The sequence below is a fragment of the Ammospiza caudacuta genome, chromosome 17 (genome assembly GCF_027887145.1).
Source record: "Ammospiza caudacuta isolate bAmmCau1 chromosome 17, bAmmCau1.pri, whole genome shotgun sequence".
Classification (NCBI taxonomy): domain Eukaryota; kingdom Metazoa; phylum Chordata; class Aves; order Passeriformes; family Passerellidae; genus Ammospiza; species Ammospiza caudacuta.
Window position 1 is genome coordinate 7,622,510 of NC_080609.1, and position 24,538 is coordinate 7,647,047.

At 43.0% G+C, this 24,538-nt stretch overlaps 1 protein-coding gene across 1 annotated transcript; it reads right to left on the minus strand.

Moving 5' to 3' along the window:
• Nucleotides 1-6,027: 6,027 nt before the first annotated feature.
• On the minus strand, nt 6,028-13,171 carry LITAF (lipopolysaccharide induced TNF factor). Its single transcript, XM_058815901.1, has 4 exons — nt 13,035-13,171; nt 9,477-9,656; nt 8,933-9,089; nt 6,028-8,624 (listed from the first exon to the last, which is right to left on the minus strand). Exons 2-4 carry the CDS (start codon nt 9,652-9,654, stop codon nt 8,516-8,518), a joined length of 444 nt encoding a protein of 147 aa, XP_058671884.1. The 5' UTR covers nt 9,655-9,656; nt 13,035-13,171; the 3' UTR covers nt 6,028-8,515.
• Between the last annotated feature and the right edge of the window lie 11,367 nt (nt 13,172-24,538).

Below are 24,538 nucleotides of genomic sequence, written 5' to 3' on the forward strand. Positions count from 1 at the left end.
CTTGACAGAAGATGTGCCTGTACACTCATTTGAACTCTGGTACCAGTGCCCATAGAGAGAACACAAAGTTCTTCCTGATGAATATAAAAAGCAATGCATTTACCCCAAGCTTGCTCTTTTTGACCCTTTGAATTGAGTCAATTACCTCAGCTCTCAGTGTTGTTTAAAGGCTGAGAATCCAAGTGGCAGGACAAAGAGGAAGATTACAAGACTGAGCTTCATCAGACAACAGAACTGCTTTTTTTTTGATGAGACAAGAAGCATCAGCTCTCTGGGAAAATGCCAGACTTCCACAGTTTGAGATCTTTTTGTATAGCCATCTATACTAGAGACTATACCTTGGCAAGTCAATGAGAAACATTGACATATGTTATGAATGAGCTACTAAACCCAAAAACAGAAAAGGAAGAAAATCTCATTGGACAAATAAATGAAATATAAATACCTTGGAAGAAAAAAACACAAAGCTTTGCTTTATGAGAATCTTTTAAACCAAGAACTTCTGAAATGTACTGCAACACTCTAGAGTCTGTAGAAGTAACATCTGCAGCTCTGAGAGCTGTGATCCACACATGCTGCTAGAGGTCTGGTGATTTGTACTCAAAATAATTTGAAGTGTCCACTATCCAAAAGGTTTTACATACAAAGGGATGAAAGTTATGCTGAGGAAAAACCTGTTTGGACCAAATGTCTGTCATTCTCTCATTTTTGCTTATGGTGCTCATATCTGGATCCTCATCTTAAAAAACAACTAAGCAAAACAAAACAAAACAAAGAAAACCCCTAAAACTAAGCAGAGTACAAAGCAGAGTGAGCAGTGTCCAGTCAAGCTGCTGCTAAGCCATATAGTTTCAAAAAAACCCCAAAACCAGACCAATTAGAAGGTTTTCTACCTTAGACTCTCCATTTCCATCAGAGACTCCTCTCTGGATGCAAAACTTTTCTTAATCTGTACATCTTTCACCTAGGAGCAAAGATTAAAGGCAATATATTTCATTGTCAAGAGGAACTTGTGGATTTATCACATCATGATATCCACACCAAACATCACAGAATATGAACAAAGGTTCAGTCTTGCAACAGAACTGCATTAGCCCTATCTTCAGTAGCATATCTGAGGCAGTTTCCAGAAAGTTCTTCTGTGAAGAAGTTTCATTCACTATTAAACCCATTTTACACAGCACTATTATATCCCTTTTACCATCAAATCACTAACCAGTTAATTTTTATCCATGTACTAGGAGAGGTATAAATCTGCTCTTCTTTGTTGACCTCATGGGTGTGTATTTAGTAGACATATGTCTACTAAAGCAAAACCAGTGAATTATCCCCTCTGTTAACCTGAAGGAAAGCCCAGGCAGCTGAGGAGTTGATTATCCTTGCTGCCCCTGAAGTTCTCCACCTGGCCTGCCACAGGGCTAACCCTAGGAGAAGCTCTGCAGTTTGAAACTCCCTGCTGCTCCTGTCACTGAGACAGATCTCCTGTTGGGATGAATGGAGTGGTACAAGATTGACTTTTACACTGGGCTAGGAATGGCACCAATCCAGCACATCATACAAGTTCCCCAAGTTCTCTTTAAAATGCTTGCTATTTTAAAATTATTCCTACAGATATCAAAGTGCTTTAAAGTAAAACAAGTTCCTTTCAAGGACTGGCTTCACCTCCAGTTCTGTACTTCATAACACAAAACCATGAAACTGTTGTGTCACTTAGAAAAGAAAACAATTATTGCCTTTTAAAACTGGCAAATACCTAATTTCAAGTTGTGGTGCATCAAAGAAATACTGCAACTCTAATTATGAGATCCAGAATCAAACTGGCTTTCAATTACAAGAAAAACAAATGTTTGAAATGTAGTAATAATCCCTAAGAAAAATAAGATTCCACATCAGCTCCTCTCAATCACTCAAACAATTATGACAATACTTACTTTCAAAACCATCTGGCAATTCCCCAATACTTCAATGATCACTGTGCTCTCCAGAGAGATGCCACTGCTTTTGTAACTATTTCCCTGCAGGAATGTGTTGGTGACTGCTGAGTACCTGTAGCTGTATCTAGCTCTTTTGGGGAAGTATGATGCACTGTGTCCTAGGAAATAAACAAAAAAATAGGGAGTGTTCTTAAGCCTATTAAACTTCCCCTTCTCTCTTTTTTTTTTTTTCTTTTTTTTTTCTATCTTTTAATCTTTCAGCCATGGAAATCAGCTAAGTAAAGGGATGGATATTTAGATTGTTCCCACTTGGACTTTCAATTGAAAGAACGGGATTTCTGAGAACACCCTGTGTGCCAGCCATAGCTCCTGTAGGGAGGGTGAAAAGACTTCCCCTCTCCCAAGCACATAACCTCACAATTTCCTTCAAGGCAAGAAGTTAATTTCCAAGGGCAGAGCAGAAATGTAATGCATTTACAGCACGATCCTCTTTCAGCACCTTTCAGAGAGCAGCAAAGCAGGACCTCCACCACAGCAGGATGAAATAGATTCTGCTTTTTGTGCTCATGGCTGGGCTTAGTTCCACACTGGTTTAGTCCTTTCCTCAGCTCTAATGCTTAGGAGTTTTTCAGAGTTCACAGAATGCAAACTTCAGGCAGGTGTGGACCCAGTAAATCTTGGTGGAACTTCTCTGCTACTTCCATGAATGCTGATCACTCAGAGATAAGTATCATTCTTCTCAGAACACAATATCCCTGTGCAAGTTTTCAAATTCCTCTTTTCTTATCTTGTTTTACTCACCTGCACATTCTGTAAAACAGGAAGCTCCATAACTTAACCTCTCTGAGGATCCTGCAATGACAGGTAACAGAACAGAGAAGTGCTGCAAATTTGTGTGCAGCTCAGCACAGACCTGCTGCTTCTGAACTTCAGTGAAATTACTGAAACCAAAGCATGGTCCTCAAAACAAATAAATAAATCCATGAGAGTTTTTCTGTCAAGTATACAGACTGACACAATCTCACTATTTCTGCTGTTTTCCCCAGAATGCTGGGGGAAGATGCACTATTTAATGCATCCTTTCCAAGGAGGGTGCTCTCCCACCTGCCCAGTACCACCCAAAGAGCTCAGCAGGCAAACTGCTACACTACACTAAAAACCCAGACAAAGCTGCTACAAGAATTACTACAAACCTACAAGCTGTAACATAATCCTCTGAAGTTTTGCCAGTGAGAACATTTCTTACTAGAAGTATTCTGCATTGAGAGATCAATCTTAGCAGAGGAAAAATTTCTTCTACTTACTCCCTGAAGCTCCAGCCACAACAGCACAGAGGAAAATGATGGCGAGCAACCCTGTGGCCATCGAAATCACCTCCTCAGAGCAGAAGTTAACAAAAACACATCAGTTCTGCTCTCAAAGGCACCTCTGAGCAAGGCACTGAAAGAAAATTTCCTTCACAAAGCAGGAGCTCACTATTTCAACTCCCCTCTTCCTGCCAGAGGAGGGGCTCTGGTAGGGGCAGCCGGCAGAGGGGAGGGGGAGGTTGTGGTAAGGAGGAGAGACGGACACATGACCCCTGATCCCATCCCCAACAGCATTTCAGCCTTTTTGTAAAAGAAGAGAAAGAGAAGTTAATCTATTAGAAATCCCACAAAACTACAAGGAAAAAAAATTAGGTATATGGCATCATAACGGAGTAAATGCTCAGAACAATCCCATGCAGTGAGTTTAAACTAAATTAACAAATGTAAAAGCCACCCTAGCAATCAGTCCTTGACAATCAACCAAAAAAGCACACAGGATGAAAGCCTTTGGGAGTAAAGGGAAGGGGTTTCCATTGGGAGCAAGCAAGTTCATGGGAAGCAGCTCATCCCACCAAAGTCCCAATCCTCAAATGGGTGAAACTGTGTGTGAATAACACACAAAACCACTGAACCACCATCCTTCTGGTACCAATCAGGTTTGTAGAACACATCAGACATAGGCCTTCCAGGCAGACCCCTCTTCCTGGGCCAGGGCTCTTCCCACACTGCCCATGCACTCTGAGCCCATGTACCCCTGAGCCATGGCCACAACTCAGCTGTGCCTGTGTGCCAGCACCTCCTAAGGGAAGCCTGTGGGCAGGCAAACATTGGTTTCCTGCTGCTGCAAACCCTCCAGTCTAGGCTGAGCTACTGCTCACTGCAAACCAGGGCAGTTTTTATTGAAACATCTAAATACAGAATTAAGTGCCTGAATAGCAGCTAGGTACTAAATGCACACTGAAGTCAAACCTTTAAGATAAAATACAACGTAAGTGTCCTGTGCACTTGACTCAGGTGACATCTCTCATGTAGTGATTGGCAAGTGCAGGATGGAGCCCAAGAGTCGACATCTTGTAAGCATTTTTTCCTACCTAACACAGGTGAGCTTTTCCTAAAAAATCAAAACACCACCCCCAAAACAGGCAGAAGAAGAACTTCCTGAAGAGAAATTTCCAGCACATTGCTGTCCTAGATAATATTAAAAAATGGAAGAAAATCTGACACATGTGCTGCAAACACACTTGTTTAATGACACACTAGAGACCCACTCTGACTGTAAGTCTCAGAAAAGTATTCATCCATTTTAATGGATACGGTACTCAAGTTTGGAAAATGAATTTAATAAAAACTACTATCTGTCACACAACAGGTAAGCCTGTCCGTGGACACCAGAGAATTGTTCACCATTATTGCCAAGAAAGCCTGAACTTTTACAAACTGGCAAAGTCCGCAAAGGCCCCACAAATAATATTAAATTAATATTATCGTAACACTGATAGGAGGGAAGAGCCCTTGGCCAGGGTCCCACACCCACCTGCGCTCGCCGCACCTCCGCCTTCCTGCGCTCGCAGTCCTCCCATGGCCGGGAGCTCCGCCTGGTTACGGCCCCGAACGGAGGCCCCGGAGCCCTCACAGCGCCGGGCACCGCCGGCAGCCCGCGGCCGGGGTGCCCTCACAGCGCCGATCATATCCCGGAACCCCCCTTCACAGCGCCGGGCATGTCCCGGAGCCCCCCTCACAGCGCCAGGCATGTACCGGAGCCCCCCTTCACAGCGCTGGGCACGTCCCAGAGCCCCCTTCACAGCACAGGGCACGGCCCGGAGCCCCCCTCACAGGGCCGGGCACCGCCGGCAGCCTGCTGCCGGGATCCCCCACAGTACCGGGCACCGCCTGGAGCCCGCGGCCGGAGTCCCTCACAGCGCCGCGCACGTCCCGGAGCCCCCTCACAGCACCGGGCACGTCCCGGAGCCCGCGGCCGGGGACCCCTCACAGCTCCGGGCATGTCCCGGAGCCCTCCTCACAGCGCCGGCCACCGCCCGGGGCAGCAGCACGAACACCCCCCACCTATGGGGAAAACGCTGCGAAGGCGCTGCGAGGCACCAACACTTTCCAGAGCGTTTTCCCAGCCGAAGTTAAGAGATGGAGGGGCCACCTGTCCGCCCCAGGACTCTGGCAGCGGCCGCTCCCCGGCGGGCCGGCCCCAAACTCGGCCTCCGAGCACCGAGGAGCCCGGGGCACAGCCGGGGCGAGGGCGGGCAGAGGGAAAGAGTCCGGGATGGCTGCGGGGAAACGGGTGATGGGCTGCACCTCCAGTCCGGTGTCCAGTTCCGGGCCTCTCGCTACAAAGACACTGAGCTGCTGCGGCGTGACCAGAGACGTGCAGCGGAGCTCCTCATCAAAACTGATGAGCAACAGCTGAGGGAGCTGGGGGGCCTGAGGAAAGGAGTCTCAGGAGGGACCTTTCCTTCTCAGCTTGCAATCTCAGCATTGCAAGTGAAAGTTTTACCCAAAAGTTTTAATTGAAAAAATATTTCTAGGGCCCGGGTTGCAGGAAAACAACACATTTTCAGTGTGGCTCTGTGTGGGACAGTTGGCCTGCAAAGGCAGACCGTGCCATTTATCAGAGACTTGGCCCAGGTGAGACTCTGAAAAATTTCTCCCTGTAATTACATTTCTTCTTTTAACATTTCACCAATCCATGTGTTTGGAAACATTCCAAATATTATAATTTTTCAATTACAAGCACTAGATAGAAAGACAAAGCTTTTATTTTAAATAGAGTCAGTTTTAAAAATAAACAGTAATTTCAACATAATCAAACACAAAGTGCTTTCACACAAAGCAAGTTATATCCTGCATTCGTTTGTCCAAGGTAGGTTTAACAAAGCAGGTTACTTTGGCACAGTCTGTAGATTATTCCATACACAAGAGAACAAACACACTTTGCATGTAAGGAAACACAACTACAGAAGGGCAGCAGAAAGCCTTGCAGAATGCTGAATTGGAAGCAAGAGCTGCCAACATTGTGTGTCCTATGCAATCCATACAAGGAACTTAAAGAGAATCAATGGACTGTTCACATAAATCTTTTTTTTTTGGTGTTTTGCATTCTGGTGCCACCACCTCAGATTTTCTAATCATCACTTTAAAGAGACAAGGGGAGCTAAGGTAATAACAATTGGAAGACTTACCAAATGAATATATAGCAGGATTATCCAGACCAGACTGACAAGGTACTAAAAGAATTTAAAATCCTTCGTACCATGCAAGCAAATCCCAATTTTGGAAACACTGCGAGCTTCATTTCTTCTGTCTTGCTCTGACAATAAACTGACAAGAAGCACATTTTCTGTGACACCCAGTAAGGCACAGGACTTGCTCGTGTCACCAGAACAGAAAATTCAATGCAGCATCACCCAAGCCCTTCAGGAACAAAGAGTGCACTATGGGGGTGCACCAGGAGACAAAAGCACTTGTTGGTACCACATCAGAGGCATGGAAAGCTACAAAACCATCAGCTTTTTATCTCCATCATCCTCTTGCCAGTGAGTAGCTCCGGATGTACATTCTTATGGCATAAGGAGACCAGAAACCTTTTCCAAATACACAAGGAAGCTCTTAAATCACTTGCAGACGGGCTCACAAGCAGCATCAGTTTACAAAACCTAATTAAGACAAGGTCTAGAGATTGTACATGATCTACAAAATTACTGGATTTCAAACATAAAGTGTTGAAAGACTTTTGAAAAACTAATTTACACCAAATATATACAGAAGGCACATTTGGCAAGAAGAGTAAATGCAGTATTTTTATTTGTATTTATTTTAGCTTTTTACTTTTACAGGTATTACTACAGTGTTACCAACACAGCCTTGTTTAAACACCTGTCTGCCTTTTCTGGACAGGTATCATTGAGGCTGGACATTAGGAAGAAGATTTTTCCAGAAAGGGTGATCAGATGTTGGAATGGGCTGCCCAGGGAGATGGTGGAGTCACTGTCCCTGGAGGTATTTCAGAGAAGATTGTGTGTGGTATTCAGCACCACAGTCTGGTTGATAAGGTGGCATTAGGACACAGGTTGGATATAAGGATCTCAAAGGCCTTTTCTAACCCAGCTGATTTTGTGATTTGGATTCTGTAATATGCATCAAAATGTTGTTTGATCCAGTTGCTTATGACACAGAAATTACTTCAACCTTCAGAGCCTCATTCCCAAATTTTTTGTGATTATCATCTTAAATAAGCATATCCAGCTTAAGTTTCTAAAAACAGAACTCAATTTTTATTTAATTTAGAAAAATCACAGAAACTCCTTAACACACATTTTACCTTCGTGATAAGGAAACAATAATTAATGAGCAGATCAACAACTAAAAGCCTGGATGTTTTATTTATGTGTTTCAGGTGGAATTTGAGCCTTAAGATAAGGCTGAGGTTTGTTTATGGTCAATCAGCTGACTTACATAAATGTACAAGGAAGTTTTCCAATGCTATAACCAAGGCTCTCTGGGCATTTCCACTGGCATGAAGAAGACTTTCAATCAGCAGCAAGAAAGCCTCCAGCCTAAAAAAACCACTGAACAAATTTCTATATGAACATCTTTACTTCAGATTAGAGACATGACTAGACTTGAAACTGGCAAGGAAATTCAGACACCAGATTCATTCACTATTTTTGCACAACCACCTGCATTGTCCATTTGGAAAAGCTACCTCCAAGAAGGAAGAAGCTTTCAGGTTTGGTTCTCTTCAAACTACAAAAGTTTTAAAATGAATTCTAGTGGTCATGAAAAGATGACAACACAGGATTTCTTTTTTCAAAGAGGAGCACCTATCTCTGAGGCAACTCCCCGCAAGTTTGTAAGCAGTGCTGCTGCCAAAGCATGAGCCTAAATAGTTCTCCATACATGTCCTCCTCTTGTTCTGTGCTGAGACTTTACAGTCTCAATGCAAGCACAATGTGCATCATGCCTGAGACAAGATTAACTGAAGAACATCACCAACTTGTTCTGTGTTAAGCAAAAAGGGAAACACTCCATTGCTCTCCATTGGTGCTGGACTGAGTGGCCCATACAGACTAGGTATGCTTTTCACAGACCTAAGTGAGACTCCTCCTCTCAAGCAATTGTGTATTCAAACCATCTAGCAATAAACATTACTTTTTATTTGTTTCCAGTGACAGGATGCACAGAAAAATGGAAAGTCTCCATAAAGCTTCAGAGAGGGCTTGTAGAGGTGCTAAACAACTTCATCAATCAATGTATAAACACTGGCTATAAACGTTTGTAAGAGCCAACAAGAGCACTACATTTTGGACAGGTGTGATCCACATCCTTTAGGGCATCAATGCAGAAGGGAATTAAGCAGCAGCCTGCTATACACCTGCAAAGGCAAAAAAAGAGAAAAACACTGCTTTACCAATTTTTATACACACAGGAAGGTAAAATGTATTTTGTTCAAAAGCAATCAGTAAAACTGGTGCCATAAGCTTTGGGAAGAACACACATGGCTATGGAGTCCATAACTGAAATGTTCCAGAACTGCTTTGAGGTCCAGTAGGACACAGATGCAGATGTAGGCTAATTGAAGGCTCAGGTCCCACACAGAGAAAGAAAAGCTGAGAGCTCTGTTTAGCTCTATGTTAGAGCTAAAAAAAGTCAAGGTAAAAGTGCAAATTGGAGTTGACTTACCCCAGCAGGCAGAGGCCACCACATGACAGCCAGGTCAAAGCTCCAGAGTCATACGAGAGACGTGTTACTATCACCTGGTTACAGGAAGGGCAGACCATCTGAACTGGGCGGTCATAGAACATTGCTGGCTGCTGCACGTACACCGTCTGAACAGTAACTGAGCAGAGAAATGGCTGGTTACTCCATGAGGAACAGGAAAAAAGAGTTGCAATCAACTTCCTCTAAACCAGGTACAACTGAAATATTCAGGGCTCAGAACAATGAAATACACAATGACAGAAATAACCATGGCATTTCCTAATGCAGAAATACACTGTCTTAAAAATAAAGCTGCACTAAAAACTGCAGAAAGCCAAATGATGTTACTGATATCACTGCACACTGAGGGATTCACAAGAAAAGATTAATCTTACTCTCTTCAAAAGTATTTTTGGCAGGTGTTGAACACCTGCAAACCACAATTTTTCATCTTCTAACAACACCTATTATACAACCACTTTGACACCACCTTGACATAAGGTACAGAAGAGTTCTGGAGGCTTACTGGGGTTACTTGCTGGTGGAGGCTGTCCCATGTGTGGGGGAAGGTTCGTTCCCTTCCCATCTGGCGTCCGTCCAGGGCCAGGGACGGGATAGGGGTGAGGATAGTTCACATTGATTCCTACAGCTTCCTCATAAGAAGGTGGTGCAGAGGGGACAGGTTTGGCACTTGCAGCAGACATGTCTAAAACATCAAAGAGAGAAAATCATAACAGAAGGTATTATTTATTAATGGCAATTGACAAATAATTAGGCTCGTATCAACAGCAAGAAGATAACTAAATTAAAAGGAACTTTTACCAGCATAAAATTAATTGGCTGGTATTTGTTTCTGATAGTATTAAATGTTAATCTTGATCTCATGGCATCAATGCTGACCAAGCATCTCCCTTTCCCCCTTCCTCCTAAGGACCATCAGACAGCTCTCCAAGAGTCACACTCCATTCTGCTGCTGCACACATGATCCCTCTGTACATATGCATGTCTTTTCACTCAGTACTGTCTGGGAAAGCAAGCTGTATTTGGAATATTAATTCTACGGTGCTATGAAAGTTATATAGGAGCTCCAATTACCCACAGCACTACTGTGAATAAATAAGGGAAATTGCACTGATGCAATCTGCAGGTTCAAAAGACAACATGGCCAAGAAAAAGAATTTTGGGTGTGTCTGTTTAGGACTGGTGTCACTCCATCCACACAAAGCTTGGGTGAGACCCAGCACACAAGTCCCCAACAATGACACAAGCCCTTCCACTCTCCCAGAGCATGGAAAAGTCCCTGGAATACTGGTGATTACCTTCCTCACAAAATACAGCTTTCATCAGGATTTCAGTGAAGTCTATAAACACTTCCATAAAGAACTTGTCACAGGTTTGTTCACTCTTCCAGGCTACACAGGACTAATCAGCTGCACTGGAGGCATGGGGATACACCAGCAAACACCAATGTTTATAAATTTCAGGAGTCCCACAGTCTTCCCAGCAGATTTAGCAGAAATGTGGAAAGGTGTATTACAAAGGGAATTGTGTACTCAGTCAAGTGTAGGTTTTATAGTAACCCTGTGGCCAGGAGGGGTACAGAAGAATAGACATGCCTACAGGTGCTGGAGCAGTAATTGTGATAAGCCTGGGACAAACATTGCTCCTTCCCACTTTTCTCATACTCACACTGCAACTTTGGCAGAATGAAGAGGAAACACCACAGCAGTCCAAGATGTTGAAACTCAGTAAGTTTTTGTAGCAACAAGTATTTCACAGCTATACCCTTAAAAAACACTGATCTTCTGATTTCTTTAGAAAAGAGAAGTTTTCTCCTTGTGACTAAACTACAGAGCTGAATCACAATCTATTGGCCCCACCTGGTGTTCTGGTGTTGGCTGGGGGTGTACAGGAAGCCAGGAGGGGACACTGCCAGAACAGCTGACCAAAGGGATATTCCAGACCATAGAGCATCACACTCAGCCATAAAACTAGGAAGGTTTTTGGGAGAGAAATACTACTCAGGGACTGGCTGGGCAATGGTTGGTTGCTGGTGAGCAATTGCTCTCATTTGCTTCCCTTGCTGGATTGTATTCCCTCTGTTAGCTTCCTCTTCATTACAGCTATTAAATTATTACTTTTCTTATTATTTTATTTCAATGTAACAGTTCTTATCTCAACCCATGAGTTTTCTCACAGCCATCCAGTTTCTTCAGGGGTGCAGTGAGTGAGCACCTGTGTGGTGCTCAGTTGCCAGGTGGGGTTAAACACACAGCTACTTCAGCCGCTCAGCTCTGCTGCACTGACAAGCAAGTTGTAAGACATTGAGTGACACCTTTTCACAGATTTCAAAGTTATATAACTTCCAGCATGAACACTTCAAGTCTTGATATTTACTTATTTTAAATTACATTGCATGATCATTTCTTACCACCAAATGGTTTTGAACAATCATTTCAGTTTAAAAGAGATCACGGCGCTTTTTCTGCACTTTCACTTTTTTTTTCTATTTCTGTAGGCAAACATGAACAGGTTTCAGGTCCTCACAGCACTTTGTGGAATCCCTTTTTTTTTTTTTAAAGTTTCAAATCTGTAGCACAAACAACATGTAAAAAGTACTACAGTGAATGGTAAAAAACTAAAACCATGTATGAATTCCTTGAAGTTATCTATCTAAACAAAAATTCCTAATAAACATCAAGATGACATTGGGACTACAAAAAAGCCTCTTCAAATTACTGAATATTGTAGATGTAACCACAACTTCAGCTTTTCAATTTCATTTTTCTAATGTCCTTTCTGCTTTAAATGTCAGCTCTGAAGAGATATTTGAACCATCACTTCATACAGTCAGTGCAAATATGCAAGTGTGTTTCACACTCCAGGTCTTGAAAATTAGGCTGGGGACAAGAGAAAAAGAAGATAATAGCCCACCTCTCTCCTTGGTATGTAAAAAACCAACCAACCAAAAACCCCTCTAGTAAAGAGCTGCTTACAATTACAGCTATCCTAACCTAGTCTGGCCAAACAAATCTGTTGATGCCCTTCCCTTAATCTCTTGCTAAAATTTGGCACAATTTAATCCTTAAATAAACAATTCCTATGCAGTCCTCTTCACTAGAAATCCCAAGCTGCCCTCTAACAACAGGGGTGGTTTTGAGGGTTCCCTGCACATCAACGTCTAAGACAGCAACTGGTCAGCAACACCGAGAATGAAATACAGGTTGAAGCTTTTAACAAGCCAGCAGGATATACAGGTTTATCAGAGCACTGGGAGTTATGCAGTGCAAAGCCCTAACACAGCACCTTCTTGGACCACCAACTTTGTCTGAACTCTGGACAACTTCCAAGTTTATCAACCTGCTGAGAAATACTATCTCAAAGTTGTTTAAATTTCCCAGGCATTTGTGAGAGAATAAAATCCAGTAATCACAACAAAAAAAACCCTCTGACATATTATTTCAGGAAGAACCAACGGCACTGTGGTCACATTGAATTCTAGACTGGCGAAGTATAGTAGTAAAAGTAGAAATAAAAGTAAAAGAAGAAGCACGGTGTGTTCCGCCGGCAGGAGCGATTTCAGAGGCCAGAGTATTACTTTTATCAAGTAGTCAAGTTTTGGAATAATCCTGTGAGTGGCTTCATCCTGTGAGTAACCCCCTCCCCGGGGCAGGGAGGGCCGCTCCGAGAGGAGCTGCTGCCGCGCGGATCCCGAGAGCATTCCCTAAGGAAAGGGCCACTTTCCGCCTGCCACACTCGGGAAAGCGAAACTCCGGCCTCGCTCGGCCCCCGCCCACGGCCTCTCCCGGACGGAACCGGGACCGGGACTGCGCCGCTCGGGACACCGCTGGCCCGCGAAGCCCCAAGCTGCCCTCGGTGCCCCGGGTGCTCCCGCGGGGCGGGACCAGCCTCAGAGCCGCGGCTTCTCCCCCTCCCCGCAGCCGGGCCGGAGCACCGGAGCACTGGGAGCGGCCCGGGGAGGGCAGCGTTCGGGCCCGGGAGCGGCCCCGGCGGAGCAGCAAAGCCCCCCCGGCGCCCCGCTCTGCCCTGCTCGCCGCACCGCCAGGCTCCGGGCAGCCCTTACCGTGCACAGCCGTGCCCGCCAGCCCTCCTGGCCTCTCCGCTCGTCTCCGCTCGCCCGGGCGCGGCCACCGTCAGCAGGGCTTGGCTTGTCCCGTCCCGTCCCGTCCCGTCCCCACCCGCGTTTCCTCCTCCCCTTCCCCCTAGAGCAGGCGCCGCGGGCGTTGCTCGGGAGGGCGCTCCGCTGGTCCCGGCCGGGCCCTGCCCGGGAGCCGCTTCGGCCCCTTCCCCCGAGCCATCGGCTCCCGGAGCGGCGTGTCTGGGCAGGACGGGAAGGGAACGGGGAAAGCCTGTGCAAGTACAGGCACTCCTGGCGCGTTTTGCAGTCACGGCCATCAGGAACTCCGCGACTTTCGCCAAGAGCTCCCTCACATTAAACCAGTAATCTTCAACTGCCCCATCAGCAGCGCAGCCAAGCACCACGTTCTGTAACACTGCAAGGAAATCACTTCACTACTTCTACAGTGGCCTTTACCTTACCAGATCAGATATTTCAGACAACATACAAGAACATATAAAATGATCAACAAAACTTTCAAGTTCAAGATTCAGTGATTTTAGGTAGTGCCTTTACAAGCAATTGAATTGGATTCAGTCTTTGGAAAACGCAAGAGTATGTCAGTCCTTCCTCTATCCAGCTGCAGGATAACACAAAACTAAATTATGGCCAGATCCCTAAACGGGCTTCAAAAGGGACTGCTTCACATGCTGGTTTGTGTGAATCTACCTTAGACTGAAAGGTCTTGATAACTAACCCCTGCGGGTTATCAGCAGGGACAGTTCATAAGGCCTTTTGGCTGAAAACATCTAAAATCCGTCCAAGTCCTAGTTTTGTATTTAAGTATCTTCTTGAACCTTGCCCTAAGGAACACACTTAAAACTTCAAATCCATCCTGGAGCAAGGAGTCAGGTTTTATAGGATGAAGCAAGTTTACCCAAAGTGATGATAAACCCAACAGGAAGCTCTGCAGTCACAGTAATCTATTGATTCACCTGCAAGTATGGGCACTTGGGGATGTCATCGGAGGCTGCGAGTATTGAGGGCATGAATGCTCCAGTCCCCCTGATTTAGGGAGAGGAGTGTGGAGTGTGATTTAGCAGTACTGAGATTAGAACTAGACTTAGAGGTGAATAAATTTACTCCATTATCAAGAAATCACATAATATATTCTTTTTCTCAGGAGCAAAACCTGAGTAATTTGGTCTTTGTTGGCCTGGATTAACTAAAGTTGGAATAATTGTTCTCTTACTAACTAAACCCCCTTCCCCAGGAGGCTATGAGCAGCTTAGGAGCTACAAAAGAGATAAGCAATGACTGAACACATCTCCCAGGGTGAAATAAGGCATGGCCTTCAACTGAAAGCCTTCTTACTCCAGCTGCCAATGCTCTCTCATGTGTTGTGTTTTGCATCTAGTCTAGGCTGGCCCACGCTCCTCCTTGGGGACCCCAGGTCCTTTTTGCCCTACTACTGTTTCCCCCAAATGTCCAAGTAGGCAGTTGGCATCCATTTACTGGTGAGTGTATTTCCTCTCACTGTCCAGCCTCCTTCTCACCCTGCTCACCATCTGCTAATTCTGTCCTTTTGCTGGATGGCACTGGGTGAAAGAAGCATCAGCTTTAGCCAGCCTGTGGCTGACCAGGCCACCACAGCACTTGGGAGTGTGTGGACAATTACACAGAAGTCACAATTAATGGAATGTTGTGTAGTGCTCAGTGGAACAAATCGGCCCAACACAGGAAATTGGCTCTGTGGCCACCTAAAGTAACAAACTGTATCACTTTCCTGGGGAATATGTATATCCTTGCTAATAAATACTTGTACCACCTTGAGCCAAGTGTGCACCTTAGGCACAGTTATCCTGTCCATCAGGTACCAAAAGTAAAGCCCTGCCTCTTAATACTACATTGGTGTTAAGGAGTTTTATTCCTGATTCTCAGTGACAAGCTTGTGGAAAACTGGCAGGTTTGCTATGGAGAATTGATGAGGCTGCTTGGGCAAGGATGAACTGAGGCACTTGCTTATATTACGCCTGACTTGAGGGAGGCTTAAGCCCTTCATGGTGTCTGGGCTAAAGTGTAGAGCTCCCAGCCCAGTGCCTCAGTGAAGCAGAGAGTGTACTCACACATGGTATGGAGACAGGGCCTCAGCCCCCTTATCCACACACAGCAGGCTGTATTAGCAGTAGAAATCCGGTCCTGTGAGGGGATGTGTGGCCAGCAGGTCAAGGAAGGGGATTCTGTCTCTCTGCTCCACTCTCATGAAACTCCACCTGCAGGGCTGCAGACAGGTCTGTGGCCCCCAGCAGAACAAGGGCGTGGAGCTGCTGAAGCAAATCCAGAGGTGGCCATGAAGATGTGCCAAGGGCTGCAGCACCTCTACTGTAGAGACAGGCTGGGAGAGCTGGAGATGTTCAGTCTAGAGAAGGCTTCAGACTGACCTTACTGCTCCTTTCAGTACTTGAAGGGGCCCTATAAGAAAATTTGAGACAAACTTTAGCAGGGCCTGTTGCAACAGGAAAAGATATTATGATTTTAACTGGAAGGAGGGGTCAGTTTAGATTAGATATTAAAAAGGGAGACTTTTATAATGTGGGTGGTAAACCATTGTCACAGTTTGCCCAGAGAGGTGGTGGATGCCCCTGGAAACATTCAAAGCCAGGTTGGACAGGGCTCGGAGCAACGTGGTCTACTGAAAGATGTTTCTGCTCATTACAGGGGCCTTGGACTTTAAATTATATTTAAAGGTCCCTTCCAACCCACACTGTTCTATGATTCTGTGATGGTAATATGCAGTTGTAAAATGTTGATGGGAATGAAGATGATCAGGCAAAGGTCGGATGACCTTTACTGCTGCCTGAGCTGAGTGGAGGAGGAAGCATTACTGAAGTATCATGTCTCTGTTCTGCTTTTGATTCAACCATTAATCCTCACTCAGCCTGACCAAAGGTAACTGAAATCCTCATTATCCCTCATTTAGCTATGAAACATCCACCAGCATGCAACTGAGAAAGTGCCTTCCTCCCCGCTATCTAAGATGGAAGCAACAGGTAACCAATTATATTTGACTACAGTCTCACCTTAATTATCTGAAAGTATAAAATTGGTATTTGGAATCCTCCATGTAGAGGATGAGAATATGACTCCATTTCATAGACAAGTGAATGGTTTTGCTCCTCTCTCCTCCCCAAAGGAGAGATGCCTCTTTAGTAAGTTTCGTGTTTCTGTGTCAGACCATACATGGGTGAAACTAAGCTTAAATAACTGTGAAGTGTAATGAAAAACTGAATTTTTAATTTACCATTGGCTGGTGCTAATGCACTAACAGCATTTATGAACAGCAATTCCAAATCTGTATTCCTGTTGCTTCAATAAGTAGCACTATTTGTGAATCTGTGCTTGTGGATGTTCTTAATAAACACAACCAGACCAGAGTGCCAAATTGATAATAAACAGAAATTAAGGCCAGCTGCATTCAGCCCCTCTCATCTCCAGCACAGGTGGGGTTATTTTGTGCCAGATTTCTTAGTCTAATGGAACAGAGCTACAGCCCAGCAACCAACATGGGTGAGGCCCAGGAAGCCCACAGAGCTCCCCCAGAGCTGCTGCCTGCACGTTGGCACCCACAGAAATTCCCTTCCTGCAGCACACTGGGTGACTGGGGGCGCCACAGCCAGTGCCAGCTCAAGGCATGCATGAGGAAATGTGGCTAGAAACTGATATACAGCTTTTTATCTCACCCCCACCCCTGCTTCCCCATGAGCTGTGTACCTGAAGATTGTAAATATAACTCATTTTAAAAAAATCATACATAAAAAGGCCCTGTAGCAGTTTCAGAAGCCTGACACACAAATGCAGCAGGATGTAACCACGAGAGCTCTGCTCCATCCCAGTCCCGTGGCACGGTGTGATCAGCAGCCACACCTGCTCTGCTGTGTTCACTGTTCAGCTTCTCTCTGCTGTACTGAGTCATCACCAGGACTGCTAACAGCACCGTGGAAATGTACAAAGCATACAGTGGATGTTTTGTCATCACACTGATTGCACACACGCTATTGCAGAACACCAGCAGATGTCAGTTTAACCCCAAAAATAATTGCATGCTGGATTTACTAGCCTTTGCTTTTACAGCAGTAGGCTTCTGTAAATGAAGCTAATTGAAGTTTAAAAGTTGATGTACATTTAAAAGCCTGCTAGCCATATTTTACATACTATAATATGGTCTCAATAACATATAAAATAAGTAAACCTTCATCTCACCTTTAATTTCTCCTGCCTGGAAATCACAGGACTTGCACACATACAAATAAATCTTTTTTATGTGTGTATGTCATTTTGCATATACTGATTTGTTGAAGTTAGATAATTTCTATGACTTTTGATCATTTCAGCAATACTAGATACTTATGGAGTTGTACCAGAATGCAGTTTCAGAGCAATAATCAATGTACAAAGAGAGATTTAAAGAGAAGCAAGGCAGATATATTAAGTCAAATAATCTGAAAGTTTGTTTTTTCCTTCACTGCTGCAATGGCTGATTCAAGTTGCTAAGCAAACAGAACAAAAACTCCAACACAATTTCAACAGTTAGTACAATGATACAAGTGTTGAAGTTCACATGAGAAACCTCAAAGATGACAACAGGATCTCACACTTCAGTGTCATTTATCACATTAAACAGAAGCAGTATATCTAATCTAAAACTGCAGATGATTCCCCAGGACTGCAATTGATTGACAGAATTGTGAAATTCATCCAAACCTGAATATTAGTATTTTGCTGTCCTTCTAGTACTGCTTCCTTCTTAATTACCAACTCCTGTAGTGTTTTTTGGCCATCATAACAACTGATATCAGCTGCCAGACTGCAAAACACAGTACAACAAAATATTTAAGCATGTAAATCATATTATCTCCCTTAGAGAGTGAAACAGAAGTGTGGTGTCAAAAGAGGTAATGATAGATTTCTTTTTCTCAGAACACTTGGCACTTCATGTAAAGGATTATGAGGAGAATAACCACTCACTGCCAGTAATGGTTCTCCTAGTATGAACTAAAAAGAAATTATTATGATAGAAAAGCTTCACCTTTAAAAACAGCAGGTCTGTCTTGATTAAATTATCCATTATTTGATGGATTATCTATTAATGCCATGACAAAATAAAGAGGAAAATTATGATTCTCCAACTATTTACCCTTCAAATTCATCTTCCTACTCCCTTGACAGGGTACAGGAATGATGTGATTTAAAAATAAAGCTGCCTGATTGTTTTTCCTGTAGACAGAACTGAAACATGCTTTCCACTGCTCTGATGTCATTGCTGAATGAAGTGTTGAAAAAATCCTTTCTTCTTACCCTTCCTCCAGAATAATGCCTGACCTGCTGTTTGGCCAAGCTGTGGTATAAGATTGGCATAAATCAGCCTTGCCAGCTCTTGTATCTGACACTGAAATCACTGATCTAAATCTTACAGTGAAGCTTCCTGCTATTTTGCTTGAGGCAGCAGCCAGACATGTTTTCATGAAGTGCTTTGATCCAACTCTATGGATCTAAAGTGAGTAAGGAGTGATACAGTATTCTCTTGTGCTTAATTCTGATAGAATATTCACACAGCTGTCATCTGGAATCCAGGATTATTATGATCTAGTTGGGATATAGGCAAGAAATACAGAAATATGTATAAAGATTGAGATCATATTACTAAAATTTCATAGTTATCCAATAAGGCTTTCCTTCAGGCCTCAAATACCCCCTTCCCTTAAAGTCTGTTTCTAGCATCCCTCACACATTATGTGCAAAGCTAGATGTCTGTAAGCATTTATTTTTTTGTGCTTCTCTCACTTTATGAGTTATCGATACTGATTTATGTATTGGGGTGTAATTTCTAGGTTTTTTTACTTAGGGTCTATGATTTAAGGATAGCTTTGATATCATGTTTAGCATTTCAGTTGCCCACCTCTGCAGGACTGCCTTCATTGAAGCCACTTCAGTGAATCTCTCAAGTCTCAGCTTGGAAGGGCTCAGTTCCTGTTTCAGAAGCTCACACATTAGATGTTGTATCTTGTCACTTGATTGTCTGTAGGAAGCAGCAAGCCTGGAAGCTTATCATCATCTGGGCACAAATGTCACAGCTACAGAGCTCAAACAACAACAGCAGTGTGAGCACTGACAGCCATTTACCAAACATGACTAATCTTGGTGAAATGCAATCTCGGCAGCCATTGCTACACAGTAAGCAAACACTTCTCCAAATTTGCTGTGCAGCCTTGAGCGGCTTGTTACACTGGATGCCAAATGTTTGGGACACTCCTTGTTTGAAATGAAACCTTTGTCTTGATAAACAAAGCAATCAGTAAACAACTGAACGTGCTTACAAAGACTTGGAATAAAGATAAGTGAACTAGAAAGCCTCAGGTAGGCTGGTGAGAGCTGGCTGATTTGCTGGGTGCAGAGATTCTGCAAGTCTTGATTGTATGCACAGCTCCTCTTGAATTTGCCCTGCAGCAAAATCATGTGGTCTGTGGCACAATCACAACAGAATCTACAGTAACTAAAAATAAACTGCTGCTCTGCAAATTTATGGCTCAATTTTGTCCAGCTTATAAATAACTGTCCAGCACTGGTCAGCAAACACAGTTCCTTATGATTATCACATTGTCCACAGCCTCATTAATTGTCATTACAGCCAGCTCTTTTAGAACCTTCACACACTTGCAACACGTGTGTTTAGTCCCAGGTGATAGTTTAGTAAGTCATCAGTTCTCTGAGCAGCTGTGTTACCCTCATTTGTATTCCTGACCCAGCTGCTTTGCCACTTCCTTGGTAGCTTTCAGCAGCCCAGAGTTGCCTCCCAAATCCATTGTCAGGAGCTGCCACCTCTGTGGCACTAATTCTGTTACACCTGGGTGCTGGGAGGGCTTGGGAATCAGCCACCTTCCCAGCACCTGTGCAGGAGCAGCTCACTACTGAATTCAGAAATCTGCCCTAAAGCCAGGAATGGCTCTGGCCACCTGCAGGGCAGACACAGCTACCAGCACAATGAACCTTAATGTTTCTTTAATCAGATGGGACTGACAATAGTGACAGTCCATCCACTAACTTTTATTAATTTAATCAAATTTGAATTACAGTCTTTTTGATTTTAAATAAAAAATTGAGTCCAAGTTAGATTTTAAGTCAGACCAACAGCTGAAGCTCTTTCTTGTTAGAACTGTACTTTCAATCTAACAGCAAAAACATCATATTTGTAACAATTTTTTTCAACTTTTGCATACTTGTTTTTTGGGAACATTTACTACAAATTTTAGAAAAACAGGCAGTGGGCTGTCTCCAAAGGACTTTTACAAAAGGGAAATTATCTAATTCAGCAAGCACAATATTTTGACAAATAGTGGGGATTAGAGCCCTCCCCATAAAATGAATCCTTATTGCATTTGGAAAGGATTTTTTACTCACTAAAGAATGATGTAAGAGTTGTCACTTGCATTCTACCAAGAAAGTATCAAGCTAGTATAGGTCAATAAAGAATATAGGTATCTTAATTTCAAATAATATTTTCACAAGTTATTTATGTCTGTAATAAGAGGAATATTTTTGCTTTCAGATTTGAAGCAAGGGAATTTCTAAAATTATGTTCTCCTTACTGTTGGCATGCAGCAATTATGCTGCTTTGACAGATTTCTCGGAATTACTTCTGACTGGTTCTCAGATAAACATTTTAGGTTATTGACTTGAACTTACTTAAATAGAAAACTGCAGAGAATTTTACATTTGATAGTTTTAACAAGTTGAGCAGAGGAAATCAAGCATCCTCAAAAGTAAGGGAACCAAGCAAACTCAAGTAACTTCAACTGAAAAATAAGTCCCCAAGAAGAAAGATTGTTTGCACTGAGCTACAAATATCACATACACAAAATATTATGGTCTTTAAATATTCATCTCAAGGATTCAGAGTGTGGCTTGTCCACAAGATGGCAGGCACTGTATCCAGAAGGTGCAGACACAGAAATGTGCTTTGTAACATCAGTGGGGCAAAAAACCTTCATGGTAATTAGCCGCCTTAATTTCTTTGTCCTTCTAGGCAAGCACAGAAGAAAACATGTCTGTTATCATTTTCTTGGTTTGTTTATATAATCCAAAAATCTGCTTGCTTGAGATAAGCAGATTTCCGTTCAGATGGAAAACAGAAAATGCCTGTCATTCAGGGGAACTCCTTTTTCTCTTTGAGATTTCAGGTGGCTGGAGCCAGGTTAAGTCATACATAAGAGGCAAAGGCATTGCAGGGAGAAATATTACAAACTTACCAAACATCTGGTTTTTACCAGCCTACTGCCTAGGAGAAGCAGGAAGAGTGGAAAGGGCTGAGAGTTTAAAGGACTGACCAAACCTGAAAAAGTCAGAGGGAAGGCAACAGTGCTTCATAGGAAGATAAAATTAATGACAGTCCAGAAGAAACTATTGAATGTTCAGCTATTGCTGATTAGTTCAGACACTGGGTTTGGATACCCAAAGGAAAGACACAAATGTCAGCTGCAAGAGCAGCCTAGAAGAGCAATGTTAAATCAGTGTGAAATCAGCATCTAATTTCCCCATGCAGAGGAATCTGACAACTTTTTAATTAAATGTCAGCCTGTCGATATTTTTCAGATCAGTTATGAATGTCAAATATACCCAATAAAATGGAATTACAGTAGGCAAATTGGTTAAACTCCTGCTGACACATTTAATTTTTATTCTCAGTGCCCTACAATGAGCATTCTAAAAATTTAAAGCTTATCTTTTTATTATAGTAATGAATCAATTTTCAGGTTCTGAATGCAAGGCATCGACCAAAATATTGCATTTGTTCCAGTTCAAACTCTATGTGGAGGCTAGAATTTGTTTATTTGAGGCTAGAATTCAACAGCAGACACTCAAGCTGCAGTATCATCCTTCTGGAATTGAGGCTGTGTGTTCAACCATACATTATTATTCTGGGGACCGCTGACCTGAAAAAAAGGGTCAGACCTGCTTGTCTTTGCTTCAGTACAAGCACACTGGATGCTTTTAGCTGTGATTATCTGAAGCACTTATGAAATCTCAATGAAACTCAAAAAACTCCAACTTTCTTCAGCAAGAGCTGCACTGAATTCCCAATTACACAGGGAAAGGTGGATGGGTGATAACAACCCTGCCAGGATTGTAAATGACAATGCTGCAGTTGCAATTCTGCTCTTTCAGCAGCTGTGCAAAAGCAAACTGGGAAATAGATCCAGGTTTTTCAGGCTCACAAAAAAAAAAAAACAAAAACAAAAGGCACCAGAAAAGGGCAAAAGTTCATTTCATAACAGAAACTTGCAGTTATTTCTGCATTTGAAATGAACTTCCAAAAGAAAGACAAACAAAATACTACCTACAGACAGCAAAGATTTATTAGGACAGACAGTATTTCATTGGATTCCTGCAACTATTTCTTTACTACACACATTACTCTTAAAATCAATTTCTCTGACCTTTCCAAGTTGAATGGGATCTATGTTTTCAAAACATTGTTCTCTTCCATATCATCCATGCTCCTTTTTAATCTTTTAAACTTTTACAAATAGATTAATTCCAGATGTTTCAAGCTATTCCCTCTATGTGAACTTGGTTATGTTTTCCTTCTTTCCATCTGCATCAGGATGGCAGAACTACCATCACCCTCTTTCCCTTTAGCTCCTTTATTAATCAGACACAAGTGTATAATAACTATTAATAATTGGAGTGTGGCAAGAAAAGTGAACCTAATTCCACTTCAGTGCTTTCACTATCCATGAGATATTATTCCTACTCCTGACAAGATCTTTCATCAACTCCAGCTTCTTGAGTCATCTTTCTCTTCCACCTTGTGCTTCCATGCCATCCCAGCCCTGGAAGCACAGCAGCTCTTCCCTGGCTGGCTGTGGGAGAGCTGTGGGACCACAGGAGGGACAGCCCCTGGCCCTGCAGCCTTGTTCTGCTTCATCTCACAGCACCAATCTTCTTTTTCCATTTCACAGGGCCTGCCTGGAGCTACACAAGGTACTGCTGTTTCTTCAAACCATTAAATGCGTGTTCTGAAGGGAATTTATGCTTTCAAGGATCCCTGCTGTCAACAGGATTTTCACAGGTTGCAAGCTAAAGAACCTGTTAGCAGAAAATTACTGTGTGGCTCCTGCACAGTAATTACTCTGACAGCTCCCCAGTCTTCTCTCAAAGTGACACTAAATACACCAAAGTTCAAGACCTGCTTTAAGACCATGAAATAATATATATATAAACACACAAAGGCATTCAAGATTGCCAGTAATACAGAATGTTATCCTCCAAAGTGGTTGAAGCTCATCAGATGCTTCTGAGTAATTCAGCATGCTGCTTGACCATATCTAAACTCAGTGCTAATTTATAGCCTTGCTTTTCTCTTGATTAGCATTTAACTGAACATTAATTCAGTGATTAACCTCCAGCAGATAAAAAATAAGTAGTTTGAAAGGGAATGTAACATAGTCACAAGTAGGCTTTACCATGGTAGTGCCCAGTTGTTTACCAAGGGCATTCAATCTCAGTTTATTAATCTTTTATTTAGAGTCTCCCAAAACCACATAAAAATATCTTCCTCCTTCTTTCACTTTAGAAATCTGTAGGGTAGTCTGGACACCACACCCACAGACACAGCAATTTGGAGAATCTCCATTGCAAAGAGATACTAAAAATACACATTGTCATAAACTGAACTGTTGTAAAAAAAAAAAAATTGCTAATGTTTTGAACCTTAAAATTATTATGGAAGTACCACATAACAGGAGTAGATGAAAGAGAAATCACCAGTTAAAATGAAGCTGAAAAAAGATGCTCATGAAAAAAAGCAAGTTTTACTCAAGGAGATACAAGAAAGGGTTAAGAAACGTAGGGGTGAAAAATACTTAAGTTTACTTCCCAATTTAGGAAAGAATTTGTGTATCACACACTGATGGATGTTTACCAATACCATGCCCCAGTGAACAAAGTGGATGAAGCCCATGTATCAAAAGTAATGGAAGTAACATTTCATCACAGATCTTAATATCAGCAAGCTTTACACTCCAGTGGTGAGTCCTCAAACAAATGACTGCAGGAGGTGTATTTTGAGTCACAAGAACACAGCATTCTGTGGGACTTTGCTTGTACTGCCACAAAGAGCAGCTGGATAAAACCACCTTGGATTCTGAAAGGATGCAATATAAATGCTTTTTTTCACAGCCACCTTGCCAGCATCACTAACAACTCTGCTTCTCACCTGCAGCCCCAGTGTGAATGTGCCACTCACCCAGCAGCCCAAGCTGCAGCCAAACCCTGGACTCTGTCCAGCCAGCCCAGGACACACTCTGAGCTCCCCCAGAGCTGCTGGCCTGGGCAGCTCTTCAGAGGGGATGACATAATGGCCTGCAGCTGAAAGGATCCTTTTGAAACAAGCTGCTTTTCCAGAGCTGGGTACAGCCTATTTACTCGGCTTCAGCTCATCTGGAAGAGATGAT